General features: G+C 37.4%; 1 protein-coding gene across 3 annotated transcripts in view; it reads left to right on the top strand.

The window, feature by feature from the left end:
* Positions 1-20,651, top strand: part of LOC126825412 (inactive phospholipase C-like protein 2) — a 369,332-nt gene that overhangs the window by 289,341 nt on the left and 59,340 nt on the right. For all 3 annotated transcript variants that reach the window (XM_056102008.1, XM_056102007.1, XM_056102009.1), the window contains exon 16: positions 17,883-18,061. In XM_056102008.1, the coding sequence (XP_055957983.1) occupies positions 17,883-18,061 (179 nt within the window). The remainder of the gene's footprint in view (positions 1-17,882; positions 18,062-20,651) is intronic.

The raw sequence follows: 20,651 nt of genomic DNA, 5'->3' as shown, positions 1-20,651 counted from the left end.
ATAATTGGTTATTGCAAAAACAGAGTAAACTGAAAGCGAGTAATCTCGACTCAAACCTATAGTCTATAGCCTACTTGCTACACTCGTCACTAGGCTTCCTATATTATTGTTTGTGGACGGTTTACTACTCAGTGATAAGCCTGCGCCGCAAAAAGAGGTCTCGCCTTTTATTATTAGTATAATGACTTCCTCATGTGCGGCAGGTTAGTTTGCTTCTAAAAACACTGTTTTCCGTTCCAAAAAATACAAAAGTAATTTTCTACCAGATGACCATGATTCTTTTCACCGAGACTAGATAATTTCTCTCGGTGTAAGGATATAGCTATGGATAAGTTCATACAAGGTCAATAAATCCGCGGTCACTTCGGGTCACACTGTTGAGAAAATAAACCGATGGGTTTGTTTAGTAGCAAATCGAGCGTGAATCAACTGAGTTTGTACTGAAAAATTTTTGAGTGATATGTATGAACTGTCTTCACACATTCGGTTTATAATTAGCGATACACAGGTACAGTGGCAAGTGTTGTACTTCACAGACTGTTTACCTCCGAACTACCTCCGCACGAAATCCCCGATTTGGGTACTTGTTAAAAGAAAAAGAAATAGTACCTGTGCGCATGCCAGTAAAAAAAAACTAAGAGTTCGCGCATAAAAATGCCCGAATGTACCAGGCGCCAGGTCATCCAGACTGGCAAGAAATATATTTTTAGAATCGGTGGACAATATGCAAACAGAAAAATTGCAAATCAGTTGCATTGATTGTAATATTAGAGATTTATACTCAAACATGTATCCCTACCCCCTGAACATGCCACAGATTGAATCAATCTAATCTTTGGTTGCAGAACTAACATTATCAAAGGAATCTGTCTAACAGCTATGTTTTACCATCTCTGGCTAACATATGTGCATAGAAACTAAAATAGGTGTAATAAATATAAATTATGGTTTAAAATAGGCCTTGGTGAATGAAAAAAAATGCAATATTTAGTCTATGATCACTCCTCTCTAACAAAAGGGTCACAGGATACACATTTTTCACAAATTTGGGAATATTTCAATGTTTCCAACATCTCAAACCTCAGAGGCATCATACAAATTTTTATTGCAATCCTAGTGCTGAAGCAAGATGTCTGGATCTTTACATCAATTTCCTGAAAAAATGAAGTCAAAAAAGTTTTTATGACAGAATTGACAACAAAAAGGAGGCCTGAAAAGGAGCAAAATGTACATTTTATTGTTCTATAAGCAACATAAATGCAACAAACACCACAAATCCTAGATTTTGATAAAAAAATATTGAACATTAAACTGACATTTACAGATCTACACCAGTTTTGTACCAGGGTGTGGTCTCATTGGCCTAACATGTCTTATGGTTCTAAGTTTGACTTTAAATAAAAAAGATTAGAAATCTGTGAAATGTACAAAATAACCATTTCTTGGTGCAAATTAACATTCCTAGCCGCAATTCAACCACAAATTCCAATTTCTATCATTTAATTGTCAACTCAGGTGCAATTAAAACTCTCAAAACACATTAATAAAAAAGGGTGGGGTGGGGCATTTATAGCCTCTCTAAACAGAATGATGGACTAAAAAATGTCTAGAAAGACTGGGATATTGCTTCCTACATGAAGGAAATGCAAGAATTTAATGTTTCTGAGAAGAAAAAAATGCTTATTCTGGGTAAAATAGTGGCAAAATTGAGCCAACCCCTGTTTTGAACATTTTGTACAAACCCATCTGCTGTATATTATTAACTGAGTGTGACTAAATTTCAATTTTCTGTAGGAAAGCTGGAGCTATTTCTAAACCTGACAAACTTATAGATCCTATCTAAGTTATAAGTTATATTTTGACTCATTTTAGTAGTCATGAAAGCATTAATTTCTACCTCAAAATGGGAGAATCTGGAGATTTTCTGTGAATATTCCTGATTTTTAGACAAAATTAGGTGAAATTACAATACTGTTCACTTTGTACTCTCTGAGGCTGAATAAGCCAAAATTGGACATTAAAATACTTTTCTTACTGTTAGAAATTAAATAAAAACTGAAAATTGAGAAATTTGCAGTAAAATCACAATTTTTCGCCAAAATCGATAAATTTTTTTAAGATTTAACATTTTTTTTAGTTTTTCTGTACTCAAAATATTTTATACATATTTTCTGATAATTTAGTCTTCATATTTTCAAAATTAAGGCATGTCAGTCACAGCCTTGTTATACACAGACAGGCCACAGATCACTAATTATTTCCACATTGACTTTAATGTTAATTCTCGTCACTTAGACTGGCTCTAACTTTTTCCCAAATTTTCGTTGGGTAGAACGCTTTCTGCCACAGATGGAGCAACATGTGGCAAACTCTTGCCCAAAAGCATGTATGAGGTTCACCATGAAAAACTTGAGATACACAAGTTGGAAGTAGAGACAAGTAAACATGCAATTTCCGGCCCTACATTTCAACTTAACCAACCTCACAACTCTTGTATCCTTCCGCCTCAAAATCATGAATATTCACCAAAACCTGGCAGAAAATGTATTTTCAAACCCTTTTTTTCGATTCTACACCAAAAATTCAACAAAAATCGCCATGCAAAAGGGGGAAAAAGGGAGGAAAGGGAGAGAGAGACTAAAAATAACTTTGGCCCTTGTTTCGTGGGTGACGACGTAGAAATATTTGGTGAGCTGTGTCCAAATGTGAGTTTGGCGGCCATCTTTAAAAATGGCCGCCATTTTTTATTTGTCGGGGAAACCTCCACAACTCCTCAACAGGTTCACCTACGGATATGTAATATGCCTCAAAATGTTCATAATACAATTCTAAATCTGCTGGTATATGATACATGTTGTTTAATCAATGCTTTCGGTTACAAAATAAAAGATTAATCTGAAAACAGCAATATTTTCGGTTTTTTTTTTCATGATGTCTGTTCATAAGTTTACTAAAAAAATCTTGTTCAGACCCATATAAGCCAAATTATCTATTTGGTCAACTAAAGTGATTTACTAGATATCAGAAACATTGATCATAAAAAAAATAATCTCTAATATGAGTGTCCCAAATCCAAGATGGCAGAAATTCAAAATGGCGGCCAAAAGTTGCTCAAATGGCCAATTTGTCAGATAATAGTTATTTCACAGTTTAATATTACATGTAATATCCAATTGAAAGAGATTACTGAACTTAAAATTAACCAAAACACAGAGTGTTTAAAAAAATTGAAGATGGTGAATATTCAAAATGGCGGCCAGAATTTCCGTAAAATGATTGATTTTCTGTTTGATGTAGCTTGTAATATGTCTTTTATAATCAAATAACACACTATTTATGGATAACAATAACTATAGTTTATTTCACTGCGACGTTTCAACAAGATTTCACAAGTCGTTATCATGTTTTTAATGTTATGGCCTATTGCTCGTGGTTCATTATACCGCTTAAATAATTGTTTGATCTTTTATTCTTGTCCTTATCTATACCAATTACAGATTATACCTGTCTATGTGCATTTTTTATCTAACGGCTTGGGACAGTTGCCCATACTAGCTGATTTTGCATCCCATTGGAGGGTCCGCACTGCTCTTGTATATATACTATTCAAAAAAAGTAGGGGATATTTGATTTTTAAGTGTTATTAAAGTCACCTAATGAAACTGACGAAGAAACAAATGACAAAATGAAATGAAGTTCACATTCATCGATTTATTCCAAATCATCGTTAGACTAAGTAAGGCACAGACTGACCATTATAAGGGTAAAATGATACCCGGGGTCAAACAGCAAAGTTACCACAGCATCACAACCAAGTCAGTAACGGGTAAATCCTCCTCTGTTTGCCAAACAAGCATTGATCCGACGTGGCATACTCCTAATGAGACGTCTAAGGTCATTTTGGTCCAGATTGTCCCATTCCTGTTGCAACGCAGCAGCAAGTTTTTGGACATTGGCAGGACGTTGTTGACGTTGACGTAACCTCTGTCCAAGCATGTCCCAGACATGCTCGATGGGGGAGAGGTCAGGACTCAGTGCTGGCCAAGGTAATGTGGTGATGTTCTGTTGTTGGAGGTAACCTGTAACGATCCTGGCCCTGTGACATCTTGTGTTGTCATCCTGGAAGATGAAACGGCGGCCATGACGTCGTGCGAACGGCACAACATGGACTGCCAAGATGTTGTCCCGGTAGTACTGGCCTGTAACACGCCCTGCAACAACATGTAAAGCCGTTCTTCCAGCTACAGTGATGCCTCCCCACACAATAACAGAACCACCCCCAAATCGATCATGTCTGATGACGTTAACGTCTTGGAAGCGCTCGTTTCGACGACGCCACACCCTCCTACGTCTGTCCAAAAAATCAACAGTGAACCTTGACTCATCTGAAAACATCACATTGCTCCAGCGTCGATTATCCCAGTGTTGACGATCCCTACACCAACGACGTCTTGCCTGAATGTGATGATCTCTCAAACAAGGGATCACGCGAGGACGTCGGGCGCGAAGGTGACCCCTATGCAGTCGATTCCGAATCGTCTGGCCACTCACTCTCACACCAGTGTCTGTTTGAATACGAGCGCTGATCTGATTTGCTGTGATGACACGATTTCTCAAGGCCGAGGTACGGATAAATCGATCCTGGGCTTGAGTTGTCGCCCTTGGTCGACCTGAGCGTGGTCTGTCCTGTACAGATTGTGTATGGGGGGTTGGATGGCCGAATGGTTAGCACGCGCGCGCTGTATCATACGGTCTGTCATTGAGTCAACTGGCGGGGTTTCCTCCCACTGCTAAAGACCCCTACGCACAAGCAAATTATTGAAATAAAATTAAAAACCATATGTTAGTCCCAAAATGACCTAGTTTGTGTCGAGTGGGCGTTAAACCCATTTCTCTCGTCTGTCTGTCCGTCACACTTTTTGGGACACAATAACTCTCTAATTGAGCTAGAATGTTCAAACTTGGTGTAGGTGTTTTTTTAGGTCCTTGCCTTGATGGAGTTCGGAGATGAGATTTTTTTGCTTAGGGTAAGCAGAGATAAGCAATTTGATTGGTTGATGCTTTGGGACACGATAGTATAGTTCTAATTAAGTGAGAGTGATAAAACCTGGTGTATAGTTTCATTACATCAATACCTTGACTAAGATCGATAATGAGCATTTTCTGCTCAGGGTAAGCAGAACGATAAGCAATTTTATTGGCCAAGACTTTAGAACACAATAACTCTCATTCTAATTGAGGTAGAATGTTCAAACTGGGTATAGGTGTTCATTAGGTGAATACCTTGATGGAGTTCGATGATGAACATTGTCTGTTAAGGGTACCCGGTAAGCAGAGATGAGCTATCTGATTGGTTGATGCTTTGGGGCACAATAACTTTGGTTATAATGAAGTGAGGGCGATATTAGCTTGACTAAGTTCGATCGTGAGAAAAAATGAAAAAAATAATTTTGTCCAATTCGTCTAAAAAAACTTTTCTGCTGAACATTATATTGGGGGGGGGGGGGTATGGGACAGGCCATGGAGCGACGATGATCATGTTGTATGTGGCCGGTGGCTTTAACGAGCCGTCACGCCGTCACTGGAGTCTGGAATGGGCTGGTATAATAGACTTTCTGGGACAGGTGTGGGCCGGTATTTCGGAATCCTGCAATGGGGATTCCGAATTCCGTCACAGGATGAATCAAATAGCGCTCCCGGCAACAAAAATGGGACATTTTACAATGAAAATATTCCTACTTATTCAATATTCATAACTGGTTAATCAAATGATCAAAATTTTCTCAACTAGTCCCATTTTTTAACCGGTTAAATTCTCTTGACACTTGACGATACAATGATAATACGTTAATTAATAATATGACGATATGATAATTTCACAGGTTGATGGTTGTAAATTACTTGTAAGTCGGGGTTTTGGCCTAATTAATCGATTAATGAGATATATTATTTGACAAAGATTATAATCAGATATGCCACCAAATCGCATATTTGGGGTTCATTTTTCAAGTGAAAGTGTACCGCTATATTTATGCCTGATCTTGCTTGACCCATTACCCACCTAGAGTGTCCACAATTTTAATGCGTAACCTACAGTTCGCCACAATTGTTATGCATGGTCTCGTCTGACCCACCTAGCAATTTTTATGTGTGGCTTAGGTTTTTTTCGGTAATTAGTGTTGTTTTTTTGTTATTTATTGATTTTTCGATATTTTGGATTTTTCGGTAATTAGTATCCAAATTTTTTTTTCGGCATTCATCACTGTTTCGGTATTTTGTCGGCATTTTTCGGTACTTTTCAGATTTTTATCTCGTACTTTTCGCATTTTTTCATTATGTAGTAGTTATTAGCACACTTTCCTCGGTGTATCGGTGAATATCAAGACAGTTTTGGTCGAGGGGCCCAGCCGAGGCGGCTCCCGACCAAAACTGTCCTGATATTCACCGAGGAAAGTGTGCTAATAACTACTACATAATGAAAAAATGCGAAAAGTACCGAGTATTGTGAAGCAAAATGTGAAAAATAGTATTTATTATCGAGTCGTTTCAACCGAAAAGTGACAAATACTTTCTGTTCTTTCATTATTTATCCCTTTCTGAGCCTCACGTTACATTTCATGGTAGAATGATTTCGCAGTGGAGAGACGACCTGAGTAGTATTTACACGTGCGTCTTGCTATGATACTCTGAGCGTAAAACAATCACGTTTTTGTTTAGACCACATCGTCAAAACAATGTCTATGGCGTAGAGGACTGCGATATTATTAAATGTAGTGTAAAGGAAATGCGAAACGTGGGTCATTCCTGGTGAAAGTATGCATCGGCGGATGGTTCTTCCGTTGAAATTTATTTGTAATAAAGTTTAGGACTTTCTAGGCGTTTTTTTTTCATCCTGCTTATTTTCAATGCCTGTGAAGTGTCCAGCAAGAGAACTGCGCCTTCTACCATCACAATTAATTAAAATAATTATTCAATATTCTAATTTATATATTTTGCATATTAATATAAATCAAACCAAATTATGAAATAGATGCCAATTGGTATGTATAATAATTGATTTTTGTAATATGTTGTTATGTTAATTTAATGCCATTGTATATGTTTTTGAACTGCCATGTAGTTCCCCCCATTTTGTTTTGTTACTATGATTTTGACTAGTTGTTTCATGTACATTGGTTAGAGCCTCGTTATCAATTGCGATCTGGGTCGGACTAAACGTCCGCTACTTATTGCTTGATAGATATCTAAAACGGTATAAAAGTATCTGTGTATCAGAAATGATCAGTACTCTTTCTGTACATTTCTGATACTTTTAAGCATGTATTGCAATTAAACAGGACAGTTTTATCAAAGGTTGCCAGTGGCAACGAGTAGAAGTGGGATGTAAATGGTACAACCGAACCGGTTTTTCATCAAAGACTCTATGCCTGGCAACTTTTGTGGTATAGTCTAGATATCGTATCCACAGATCCATTTCACAACAAGTTGAAAGTTTAAAAAGAATCGTTGCGAAGATAATTGGAAATGCATTTACAACTAGGCATCACAAAAGTAATGTCGACCAATTTCCTCTTTCGCTTTATGCAGGCCTATGATATTAAAATGATATCATCATTGTCGCTGCCGAGATCTCCTGTTTCTTCTTGTACTTTGGCTAGTGTCAATTGCTGAAGAAAAACAGTAGTTGCAATTGTCATAGTAATTCCAATGAGGTGGATGGTTGTGACATTAACAAAGAGGAAATCGTGAGCCATGGCTTTTGGGATACCTAGTCGTAAATGTATTTTAAATTATCTCTGTAAGTATCATTTTTAAACTTAGAACTTGTGAAATACATTTTACACTTTACACTTTCACAATTGACAAATATGAATCCATGAAACCATCTGTCTAGATTCTAGATGATACCACAAAAGGTTGCCAGACTCTTCAAAGTAAAAATCTATCACATTACGATTTGTGGACCAGAAATGAAATGCAATGTGGGTTAACGTCCTACTGTTCTAACTTGGTCAATGAAGATGGCTATTCGTCATACAGTGTGAAATAAGGAAAAATTTACCCAGACACAGGGATCGAATTCCGTACCTTGTTGAGCCTGACCCACTGAGCCACTATTTCGTTCTATAAACGTTCACATGGTTAGTACCCTACCTCGCCGAGGCTCAACATTTTAAAATTGACAGTATACTCAAGACTTTTGTTGAGTTTCCGACCACCGCAGCTGTACAGACTGGGTCACTGAGCGTATTTATTTATGCCAAATGAATAACTTAAGAAGACCACACACAAAATTTGGCTAAAATTACCCTGAACATGATTTGATAGTAAACTTATAAAATAAATCTTGAAAAAAAATGCCAAAACGTGGTTAGTACCCTACCTCGCCGAGGCTCAACATTTTAAAATTGACAGTATACTCAAAACTTTTGTTGAGTTTCCAACCACCGCAGCTGTACAGACTGGGTCACTGAGCGTATTTATTTATGCCAAATGAATAACTTAAGAAGACCACACACAAAATTTGGCTAAAATTACCCTGAACATGATTTGATAGTAAACTTATAAAATAAATCTTGAAAAAAAATGCCAAAACGTTGCTTTTCTCAGAATAATCTGTTGATTTGGAAAATATATGATTCATTCACCAACATGTGTCATATAACAGCAGCTGTAGAATGTTATTGCGAACATTTTGAGCCATATTCCATATCAATAGGTCAATCTGTGAATGAGTTATGAAGGTTTCCTTGACGCGCTCAATTGCAATGAAAAAACGGCGGCCATTTTTAAAGATGGCCGCCAAAATGGGATTTAGCAAAGTGACCTGGAAGTCCATCAGCCAAATTTGAACACTTCGGGCACCAGGCTAACTGAAAATCATGGTTGAATTTATTCATCAAATTGGTAATGATACTCCGAAATCTGAGGTCTGCCACATGGACTATCTGCCATAGATCAGATGCAAGTATCGCCACTGTCTAGCTGTCGGTCAATTTGTGGAGTACTGGAGGTTGACGATGTCAGTTAAAATAATGTTTTGAAATTTGTTTTTGGGGAGGTGGTGAGTGCTTTAAGATCTTTGAGTCAATTGTTGTAGTTTCAATCCCAGGCTTGTGGTAGTGCCAAGAAGTAGGGTTTTCTTCTGTCTCTCGGATTTTCTTCCATTGCTAATCACTGTAACCCAGGTATCATTTATTCTTGTGTATCTAGCACTAATTTCTTTCACATTCGTTTAATATCAAATCTTTGTTTAAAAAATCGTTTAAAATCACCAAAAATCATCTAATTTGTACTTCTGTCCAGTTTAAAGCTGACTGATTAATTTTGATAATGAGTGTCCAATTTACAAGTATTTAATTTCCTGACCATCATTATACTCTAGTAGCTCATGGTAGTTTTGTATGTACTTATATGTCCAGAGCTAAACTCTTTAAAAATCATCTAATTGATGGTCATTGAACATTTTTTGGTTGGTGACACATTTGTCACTGTTAAAAATAAACAACACTAGAGTAGCTCATGGTAGTTTTGTATGCACTTATATGTCCAGAGCTAAACTCTTTAAAAATCATTTAATTGATGGTCATTGAATATTTTTTGGTTGGTGACACATTTGTCACCGGGGCCGAAATACGTGAAATGCCATGCCCCTTTTTAAGCGCAACACTACCCCCCGCCATAACTGTATCTCTAGAACCGGTTGACCTAGAAGGTTGTGTGACCACTTAAAATCTTTGGAATGGTCACATTATAGGGGGTCTGTAGTGTAATACATTTATATGTTAAAAAGTCAATGGTTGTTAAAATATTTGCAAAAAACTGATTTATTATTATACTATTGACCCTTTGTTATATTTCCTGTTGTAATTTTACATATTGTCCATATTAATTATGTGGATTTCTACACTTTCCTTTTTACTACATCCACAAAACATAACACAGTTTATGTTTGCTCCTCTGCAAGTGCACGTCTTGGTACTCACACATGATGTTGGGCATTTGCATGGAGGCGGTATGTCATCAGGTCTGCATGGTACTGGCAGTATAACAGGTTGTAATTCCGGTATCTGATTCTCTATAACCATACTGGCGTGGATCTGGTTTGGTGACTGCAGGAGTTGGAGCTTGTAACTACATCTTACACTGCAGATATGCCCGCTTGATGTGTTCTTGTATTGTTGAAGAACAGCACACAAGATGGTTGAAGTCAAGCTCTTTCTTGGAGTTGTGGTACTGCTCCCACCGATACTCATTGAATGTGGAACAGTCGGTTTTCGTTAATCGAGACACAAGGAATTCTTCAGCTTTACTTATCATCTCTGGTGACAAGTTATCTACGCCAAACCCTTCCAGTAGGGAGAGGTCCATAGATGCTTTCATGCCAGAAAGTTTTGGGCCCATCTTGCTGATACTATCACACCCGCTGAGTGCATGAATAGCTGGAAGACACGACAGCAAACTGTTATCCAGTTGATCAACTTATAGATGGACCGTTTTCTTGTTTTTCCGGCTACTAAGCTTTACAAACAGCTTTTGTAGTTGCCAGGTTTTATGGAAGTGAAAAATAAGGTTGACAAACACGTCGGTGTCAGGTGAGTCAACCAAAACTGATTGAACCCTGTGTTTCAAAACACCATCATTAATATGGAACATGATTCTGTCATTGGCTTCTTCTTGGTTGCTTGAGAGCTTTGGGATCTGTTTTTCAGTTCCAGCTAACAGTATCCTACATTCACCCCCATATACTCCTACAAAGATTATTTCCTTTTGCGACACAACATTCTTTAGCATCCACTTGAATACGTACTCCTGTAACCTTACTTTGTTTAACATGGAGCTCCAGAACATATCAAGATTGACAGGGAGTTTTTGATTGTCAGATCTAATGGTGATAGTGATTTCTTCACGAGAACTTCTCTGTGTACGTTCCATTTGCTCAATTGATGATTTTTGATACACATCAAAAATAATGTCTATTCTTGTGGAGTCAGAACCTTCAGCAAGAATGCTGTTAGAAAGACTCTCAGCCAATTGCCCAAATTTGTTAAGGCCCATCTTTTTTATTGGTAGTTTTCGCACAAGTGCCATGAAGTCAACTATTGTCATCTGAGCATCACATTTGACACTTCTTTTCTCCTCTGGAAGTTGATTGACTAGTTCTCTCAATAAGGATGCTTTATCTGGCTTTTTTAATCTGATAGCACCTTTACATTCAGTGGTGAGGAATTGAGAAAGCTGGTCAATTCATACTTCAGGAGGTTTAGCATGCTGTACCCTCTTTCCCTAGCATAATCAATGTACCTAATAGTTTCTGCAGCATCTTTCTTTGCTATTGACTTTTTAGCTACGGACAGTGTAGAAAAATGCTTCCCAAAAACAGCCTTGCAGTTAGTAGGTATTGTGTCATGTAGATGTTTTTCCTTGTTCTGAAATCTGGCCTCAACAAACTCTTGATAACTCTTCTCACCAGTTTCCAGGCATTCAAGTAATCCATTAACAACCTCCTGGGGTATATCAACTCCAGTAAAGATATTGAGAAGTCTGATCCCAGTGCTGAAAGGATTGTTGATGGATTTTATGTAATTCAAAAGTGCTCTTGCACGTTCATGGCCAATTTTTGTAGAACTTGGATTGAACTCATGGTGAAGGTTCAGTTCACTGTCGTCTTTGTCGCTCAAGTTACACCATTCAAGCAACTGTGCTACATGAAGATCTTTCTCATGTTTTAAGTGATTCCATAAGGCTACTGCCTCTTTCTGTCTTGTCATCCCAATGATACCTCCTGCGACCTTAGCAGGTTTATTGTAACACTTTTCGAATGCCATGTCAGAGCCTACTGCACTGCCGTGTCGACGAGTGGGGTACATTACACATTACCCACCCACCATCTATAAAGCATCTGTAGATACCCGGAAACTTTCTTTGTATGTCAAGACAATCTTCAAAGAACAGCGTACCCCATCTGCTATAGTTTGTCCGACCAAACCCAAAGAACAAAGGCATGCATCTACGCACAACTGAAATGAAAAGATGCCAATCACCCTGTCGGATTGAGTGTGTAAGATCCCTCAGGATAGGATACAGCTCATCTAGAAACAAGCTCCAGAACCTCACATTTTCATTGCCCGATGTTTCTTTCCATTCTGTGAGAGACTTCTTCAAGTCAGAATGTAAGAACTTGCTTTCTTCCCAAATCACTCTGAATTCTCTATGTTCAACATCTAAAGCCTGCTGCATTTTAGTTTCCATGGTCTCCATCTGCTTCTCTAATACACCATGAGCACTGTCCTGGTCAGTCTGAATCACCTCAAACATAAGAGTTGTCATAACTTCTGATATCAGACTCATTGCCTCCTTGCATTTACAGTAGTGACCTCCTGTCATGATACTATTCTCTACAACATGCTTCCCAAAGGCTTCAGTCTCAATTAATGCCAGATCAATACCGATACAGCCTAGAAACTTTCCAAGGCAAGCGATTACAATCTTTTCCATGTGAAATTGTCCCATTCCAAGGAATATCTTTCCAAACTGTTTGGGCTTCAGGAGCTGTATTTCTTTTGCGATTGCATACACCCCTTCATCAGACCATAATGCCCCTGACATGGCATTCTTTTGCTTTAGAACATCTTGAAAGTTGAGCATTGATGTGAATATTGTGTCCATTTCCGTCGCTACGGAAGGATAGGTATAAATGATGTCTTCGTAATATCAAACTTCAGTTGATCTTGAAGCGCACTCATTGTTGCTGTGAAGCTAGGAAAAGATCCCTCCTCGTGATCTGTGTACTTCTGTCTTGCTAAGCACAAAAGAAAATAATCATCATCAATACTGTGTTTTCGATTATCATTGTATGGTGTTATTGAAAATGACTCTGGTATATCACCAGTGCCTTTGACCAGGTGTGACTTTGCAATGACTTGGCAGGGGAGCACATCAGCTAACTTTCTCTTTCAAAGTGGTTCAGAACAGCTTGTCATCTGAATGCCATCAGAATCACTATCTATTGGCTGGTTTTGAAATATGACTAGAACAGTGTCATGACTAGAATCTTTTCCTAAAATAGTGTTCTCTGTATGGTTAAAATTGTCCATTGCTCCTTGGACAACATGGCATTCAGAAATCTTTGATGACACAGGACATCTATTGGGAAGAGAAACCTCTACCTTTTTTTGGGCCACTGAAGTGTTGATTCTCTGCATTGTATCATAGCTGATAGCTAAATTCATCCTATTCATGATGTCAACAAGCTGTCTTGATCTTGAGAGTTTATGGACCGTTTGTGTCAAACTACTGTGAAATGGAGTTCTACTCCTTCCAGAACTTAACCAATAATAAATAAACTGAAAGAGTGTGTCAAACTTTAATAGCCATTCAGAAACATAAACTTCATAAACTGCACCCACTGTTGGGGACGATGTGATGTGTAGTGGTCCATTGAAAGTTTAACATCATAATTTTTGCATTCATGCAGTAGCTCCATTGCACACTTCTGTGGGCCTGACTTTACAGAAGATCTTAAAGTCTCTATGATATTACCCTGCAGGAGAGAGCTAGAATAAACCATCTGTGATTTTCGCCTGTCATCAGGATAGGTGAAGCAGATTGTGTCCTTGAAGCACTTGATTAAAAGAACCTTTGTCCGTCTGTTATCTATTTGCTTATCTGTCTCTAAGTTAGCATTGACGAGGTCACAAATGTGGCTAACACTGTAGCTGCTAGTTTTAAAATCGAGACTATCAAATACAAATTTGCAGTTTAAGTCAAGTGTAGCTGCCTCATTTGATCGCTGGATATTTTCAAACAATGCATCAATTTGTCCATTATACTTCAGCAAGTATTGTCGTAAACAATTCCCATGATAGAATACATCTGCAGCAAAAACATCACCAGCTTCATCAAAAAAAGCACACCTTGTATTAACTTCGTCTTTATAAAAGTTCAAAGCATCTAGAAACGATGCTGCTCTGTCAGACTCTGAGATGCGACACAGTACCCGACCCCTATCACCACAACTCTCTCTTACTCTGTCACATATAACACACTTTCTTTCAGTATCTTTGTAACTCGAACTAGAACTCTTCTTTCGTCATTTGGCGACGTTATAACTGTCACTGCTTTCCTCCTCTTCAACCTCTTCAACAAGTTCTGGCTCATTTTTATATGCCCACATTGAAATGTGGTCGTATATTGTCGTCGCCCCCGTCCGTCCGGCGGTCCGGCGTCCACAATTGCTTGTGGACGCTCTAGAGGCTAAAGTTAATATCCGATTGACTTTAAATTTAGATACAGTGTTTAAGGCCATGAGACGAAGAAGCCTATTGATTTTCAGCGATTTACGATAATTACTGCCAGAGTTATGGCCCTTGATCACTTCAAAAAATCGTGTGGACGCTCTAGAGGCCAAAGTTAATATCCGATTGACTTTAAATTTATACACAGTGTTTAAGGTGGAGACGTAGAAGCCTATTGATTTTCAGCGATTTCCGATAATTACTGCCAGAGTTATGGCCCTTGATCACTTCAAAAAATCTTTTGGACGCTCTAGAGGCCAAAGTTAATATCTGATTGACTTTAAATTTATACACAGTGCTTAAGGTCATGAGACAAAGAATCCTATTGATTTTCAGCAATTTACGATAATTACTGCCAGAGTTATGGCCCTTGATCACTTTGAAAAATCTTGTGGACGCTCTAGAGGCCAAAGTTAATATCCGATTGACTTTAGATTGATACACAGAGTTTAAGATCTTGAGATGAACAAGTATATTGATTTTCAATTAATTTTTATGACTTGTAACAGCTAAATCCATAATACAGTATTAAAAGTTTTGTATACAAAACGTTAGCATGGGGCAGAACTTTATAAAAACCAAACAAATTCTAATGGTTTTCTGAGTTGTTGCTCTTAATCAGATTTTAGTGTATTATAAATGTTTCATTACCAAAAAAAGTAAAAATATGCGACAACTCTTGTTGACTGCCCGGACGATTTAGCTGCTGTGGGCTTATGTTACGTTGCCTGGCAACCTATCTTTTGTTTTGGCAGATCATTTCGACTTCAGAATGTAAGTAGAATAACAACATTTCGGCTTCAGATGGTACATAAATGTGTTGCTGTATGCATTTATTCTTGAGGCGACTAAAGAATCTTACAATTGTTCTGCTGCCATTCGGATTTTAACACGCCCATCATTAGTTTGTGTTAAAGTTTTTCCTGCAGAGTTACATATAACGCATGCAGTCCCATCAAAAGCTCCCTTGGCTGCTGACCTTGAAACCACTAACATTTCCTGTCAAAATATTTTGGCTAAGCGTAATTAATTGTAGATAATGCAGTTATTACAAAAACACTTTGTTAAGATGATTGTAATATGCACAATTCAACTATAATGAAATCCTGCCATTATATAGTAACATCAACTGGGAGGTTCATACCCTCTTGAAATCAGTATTAAGGGGATAACTCCCCTTCTTTTTTTTGTTAGATTTCCGACTGTCAAGGGTTTTTTAATGCACTTGCAGAAGAATGAACATAAAATATGTAATATTTTGTGACTGTAGTAAAAGCAATAAGTGTAAAAAATTCACATAATTGAACTCTAAAATAGACAATTGAAAAAAATTGCAACAAGTAATATAATAATGAGTAAATTATATAATAATAAATCAGTTTTTGGTAAATATCTTAAAAGCTATTGACTTTTAAACAAATAAATGTATTACAGACCCCCTATAATGTGACCATTCCGAAGATTTTGAGTGGTCACACAACCTTCTGGGTCCACCGGTTCTAGAGATACAGTAATGGCAGGGGGTATTGCTGCGCTTAAAAAGGGGCGTGGCATTTTCACGTATTTCGGCCCTGGTGACAAATGTGTCACCAATCAAAAAATGTTCAATGACCTTCAAATAGATGATTTTTGAAGAGTTTAGCACTGGACATATAAGTGCATACAAAACTACCATGAGCTACGTACTCTAGTGTTTATTTTTTAACAGTGATTGAGAAATTAAACACTTGTAAATTGGACACTCATTATCAAAATTGAACGGTCAGCTTTAAACTGGACAGAACTACAAATTAAACAATTTATGGTGATTTTAAACAGTAATTTCGAATTTTTAAACGAAATAAATGTCTTGACAGAGTCTGATGTTAAGCATTTGCCATGGTACTAGGGTTAAGCCAAAATTAGCAATTTGATTGATTGAGACTTTGAAACAAGAAAACTGGGTGAGAGGGATGAAATTCAGATTATAGTTTCATTATATCAATACCTTATTGACTAAGTTCGATAATGAGAATTTTCTGCGTAAGCTAAGAAGCAATTTGATTGGTCTAGACTTTGGACATAAAAAAAATCTGCTTTTAATTGAGGTAGAATGTTCAAACTTGGTGTAGATATTCATTAGGTGAATGCAGTGTCGGATTAATTAATATGTGTCATCTATTTCTTTAGGGATTTCGGCGGGGGACATCAGCCTCACTGTTGGCTTGTTTAACAGAACGTCATTAGGCTAGACTTGGTTACCTTTCTGCCATAGATCAGATGCAAGTATCGCCACTGTCTAGCTGTCGGTCAATTTGTGGAGTACTGGAGGTTGACGATGTCAGTTAAAATAATGTTTTGAAATTTGTTTTTGGGAGGTTGTGAGTGCTTTAAGATCTTTGAGTCAATTGTTGTAGTTTCAATCCCAGGCTAGGTGGGTAAGATGCTGGCTCGCTAGCCTGGAGGTCGGGTGTTCGATCCCTGCATTGGCCGAGAAAGTTCATCCAGATTTTCCGGCGTGGTTTTCCCCTTGTCAGTGATGCAGGACGGGGAGGGCTTGACAAGGATAGCTGTCTAGTCGTTCGGATGGGACGAATAACCGAGTTCCTGTGTACATATTGGTGTGCACGTAAAAGATCCCTTGGCAGTTGGAATTCGGAGTAGGCCGTAGCGCTGCTGCCCGGGCAAAATTTCCCTCATAGCACACTGTATGGCATATGCCCGTCTTCATTAGCCCAGGTTAGAAGCAGAACAGTAGGACGTTAAACCCCATTTCATTTCATTTCAATCCCAGGCTTGTGGGAGTGCCAAGAAGTAGGGTCTCTCGGATTTCCTTCCATTTCTAATCACTGTAACCCAGGTATCATTTAATCTTGTGTATCTAGCACTAATTTCTTTCACATTCGTTTAATATCAAATCTTTGTTTAAAAATTCGTAAAAATCGTTTAAAATCACCAAAAATCATCTAATTTGTACTTCTGTCCAGTTTAAAGCTGACTGATTAATTTTGATAATGAGTGTCCAATTTACAAGTATTTAATTTCCTGACCATCATTAATCAATTGGGTTGTTTATTTTTTAACAGTGATTGAGAAATTAAACACTTGTAAATTGGACACTCATTATCAAAATTGAATGGTCAGTTTTAAACTGGACAGAACTACAAATTAAACAATTTATGGTGATTTGAAACAGTTTTTTCGAATTTCGAATTTTTAAACAAAGATTGGATATTAAACGAATGTGAAAGAAATTAGTGCTAGATACACAAGATTAAATGATACCTGGGTTACATTGTAATGTCTCCTGAATGCAAGTGAAGTAATGGAATAATGATATACCATAATTAGGTTAGTTTCTAAATTACTTGATTTGTGTTGACTAGACATTAAACCGCATTTCTCTTTCTTTCTGTCTCTCATTTGTCTCCTGAAACTATTTGATTGTAAGTATAAATATAAATATGGAATTTACAGAAATAACATGTCCGACAACAAAAATAAGTTCATTTCTTCTATATACAAAAGACATCTTTATTTTAAAAAAATACTAAATTATGAAACATGAAACATTTTTAAAAGTATTTTAATTTGTTCTATTTTCAGTTGCCTTGAACTTTCAGACAGCTGGCTTAATGATGGATCTATATAATGGTTGGTTTCGTAAAAATGGTGGCTGTGGTTTTGTATTAAAACCGTCCATAATGAGGGAAGAAATTGCATATTTTAGTGCAAGCACAAGGGAGGTTATTCCTGGTGTATCTCCTCAGATATTACATATAAAGGTAATGGAAAAATCTACTGAATGGTGTAACTGAATAAATGTTATCTCAAGCATTGTATGAAAATTCTCAGTTCAAGAATTGCAGGAAACTGCATAAATGGAAGTTCTGTTAAATTCAATACTGTTACCACAGGACTATGGTAGTATATTAGATTCAAAATTCTAACGTACTATCGTCTCATTTCTAACTTCTGTTCATGTAATTTTTAACTTCTATTCATGTAATTTCTAACTTATATTCGTGTAATTTTTAAATTAAGACAATGTATAATCCAACATCAATTTTTCAGTGTAAATTTTTATTCTATTTCATCTTATTTCTATTATTTAGACGAAAAATGTCTTCTTCATGGATGCTTTACACGTTTAGCATGAACATCAAGGAATTTAGAATTTTTACACTTCTGCCTAGCAACCTTATGAAGTAGTTTGGTGTCGCCACTGTGTGCTCATTTGGTGATTGCGCACCTGATCGGGACCATTATCTTGATATAATTGACTCGCTCTTCATCTGGTTGATGGTTGGACGGAGTGCTGAAATTTAGAGAGAGAAAGAGAAATAGGGTTTAACGACCACTCGACACAAACTAGCTCATTTCAAGACTAATATATGGTTCAATTTTATTTCAATAATTCACTTGCGCGTAGGGTCTAGCAGAGATAACCCATGAGGCTGGGCAAGCGACCCTACTCCTTGTCACGTACAAACGGGGAATTAATTCCGAAATTGAAACAACGTCGAACGTGATGTGGTTGGCAAATACTATTTCAAATATAACTTAAGCTAAACAACATTTTTCATTTTTTTTTTTGTTGAGGACAAGTGAAGGATTTGGAGAATTTTATTTGATATTTTTTACAGTTAAGCCAATATTAATACTTATATACTGTTGATCTGTATTCTATTACTGCTCTTACTAAAATGTCACTTTATAATGATAAACTTTTTCTTGAAATGGTTCAAAGATATAAATTTAGAAATCCCATATTATGGGGATGAAACAGCCTTTAAAGGAAAATGGATAGCAATGAAGATTTTATTTCTGATTACTTCATTATACTGACCTGACTAACTTTATGGTAGTTTTTTTCCAACAATATTTTATTCAAGTTGCATAAAGCAATACGGAATTTCATAGATAGCAGTGTTCTTGACGAAATTAAAACAAAATGAAATGAGGTTTATCGTCCTACTTTTCCACACCAACTGGGCTAATGAAGACGGACTTCCGCCATACAGTGTGCCATGGGGGAAATGTAGCCCGGACTTTGGCGCCAGTGTGTATATCACTGTAAGATTGGTATCGTTTAATCTCGCGTAAATAGCGTTAATTTCTGTCCTGTGTTCAAATATTCATAACTATAGTTTAATTTCGGCTAATAGTGTTCAATTTGTACTACTATCCAATTTAAATCTCAGTGTTTAATTTTGATTACCAAGCCTCTAATTAACTAGTGTTTAGTTTGTCGACACGTGTTCAGTGTTTAAAATTTACGTCGGCCTGGCGCCGATAAATAACTGGACGGGCTGACATCTTTTTATTTTGAAGATGGCGAGTCAAGCCTGTGAGCCGACTGTTTTTGTCATGGATATTTTGTTCATGGCTCTTATCAAATTCTCCTTTGAAAATATTTATATTGCCCCTATTTATATCCGAAATATATTTCATTTAACAATATTTCATTACCAGAAATGAAAATAAAATTGTCCACCGCAAGAAATTATCGTTGTAGGAGTGAGGTCGTACTTGCAAACATATTATTTAACCATTTTGATCAAGTGTGGAATAGATGAGTGTGTGTAAAACAATTGGCCTTTCCCGCCATTATTTCCGGGGGGTTGGATGGCTGAATGGTTAGCGTGCGCGCGCTGTATCATAAAGTCTGTCATTGAGTCGACTGGCGTGGTTTCGAATCCCCGGTTGTACGTGGCAAGGAGTAGGGTCGCCTGTCCAACCTCGTGGGTTTTCTCCGGGTCCTCCGGTTTCCTCCCACTGCTAAAGACCCCTACGCGCAAGCGAATTATGTAAATAAAATTAAACCATATGTTAGTCCCGAAATGACCTGGTTTGTGTTGAGTGGACGTTAAACCCCATTTCTCTCTCTCTCTCTCTCTCCGCCATTATTTCCAACTCTCGTGATTTTTAATAGCAGACTTGATTGTCAAGTCTATTTCTTTAATGAAGATTTCACTACCGTACTGCAGACTAGTGGGGCAGATATGTGAAATGGGTGGCCATGGGGGTTTTGGGGTATGCTGATTCCAAAAAGGGGGGAACCACGACGTCACTCCAGCTGTTCCCGCAAAAAATTGAGAAATTCAAAATGGCCGCCATAAAACAGTTCTTGTCCATAAAATTTCTGTAAGTGCAGTGATTTCAGTGATCTTGATGTCTATCTATACCTATGTTTTTGAGGTCAAGGAATCCAGTAAAACATATACGAAGACTCATAATGTTCTCCTTCATAGTGTTTTTTAAAAATGGTTATAATTTTGCTAAACGGATAGGGGGTGGATGGCCGAATGGTTAGCACGTGCACGCTGTATCATAAGGCTTGTCATTGAGTCAACTGGCATGGTTTCGAATCCC

This window comes from Patella vulgata, chromosome 6 (genome assembly GCF_932274485.2).
Source record: "Patella vulgata chromosome 6, xgPatVulg1.2, whole genome shotgun sequence".
NCBI lineage: Eukaryota > Metazoa > Mollusca > Gastropoda > Patellidae > Patella > Patella vulgata.
This window is presented reverse-complemented; position numbering and strand designations above follow the sequence as displayed.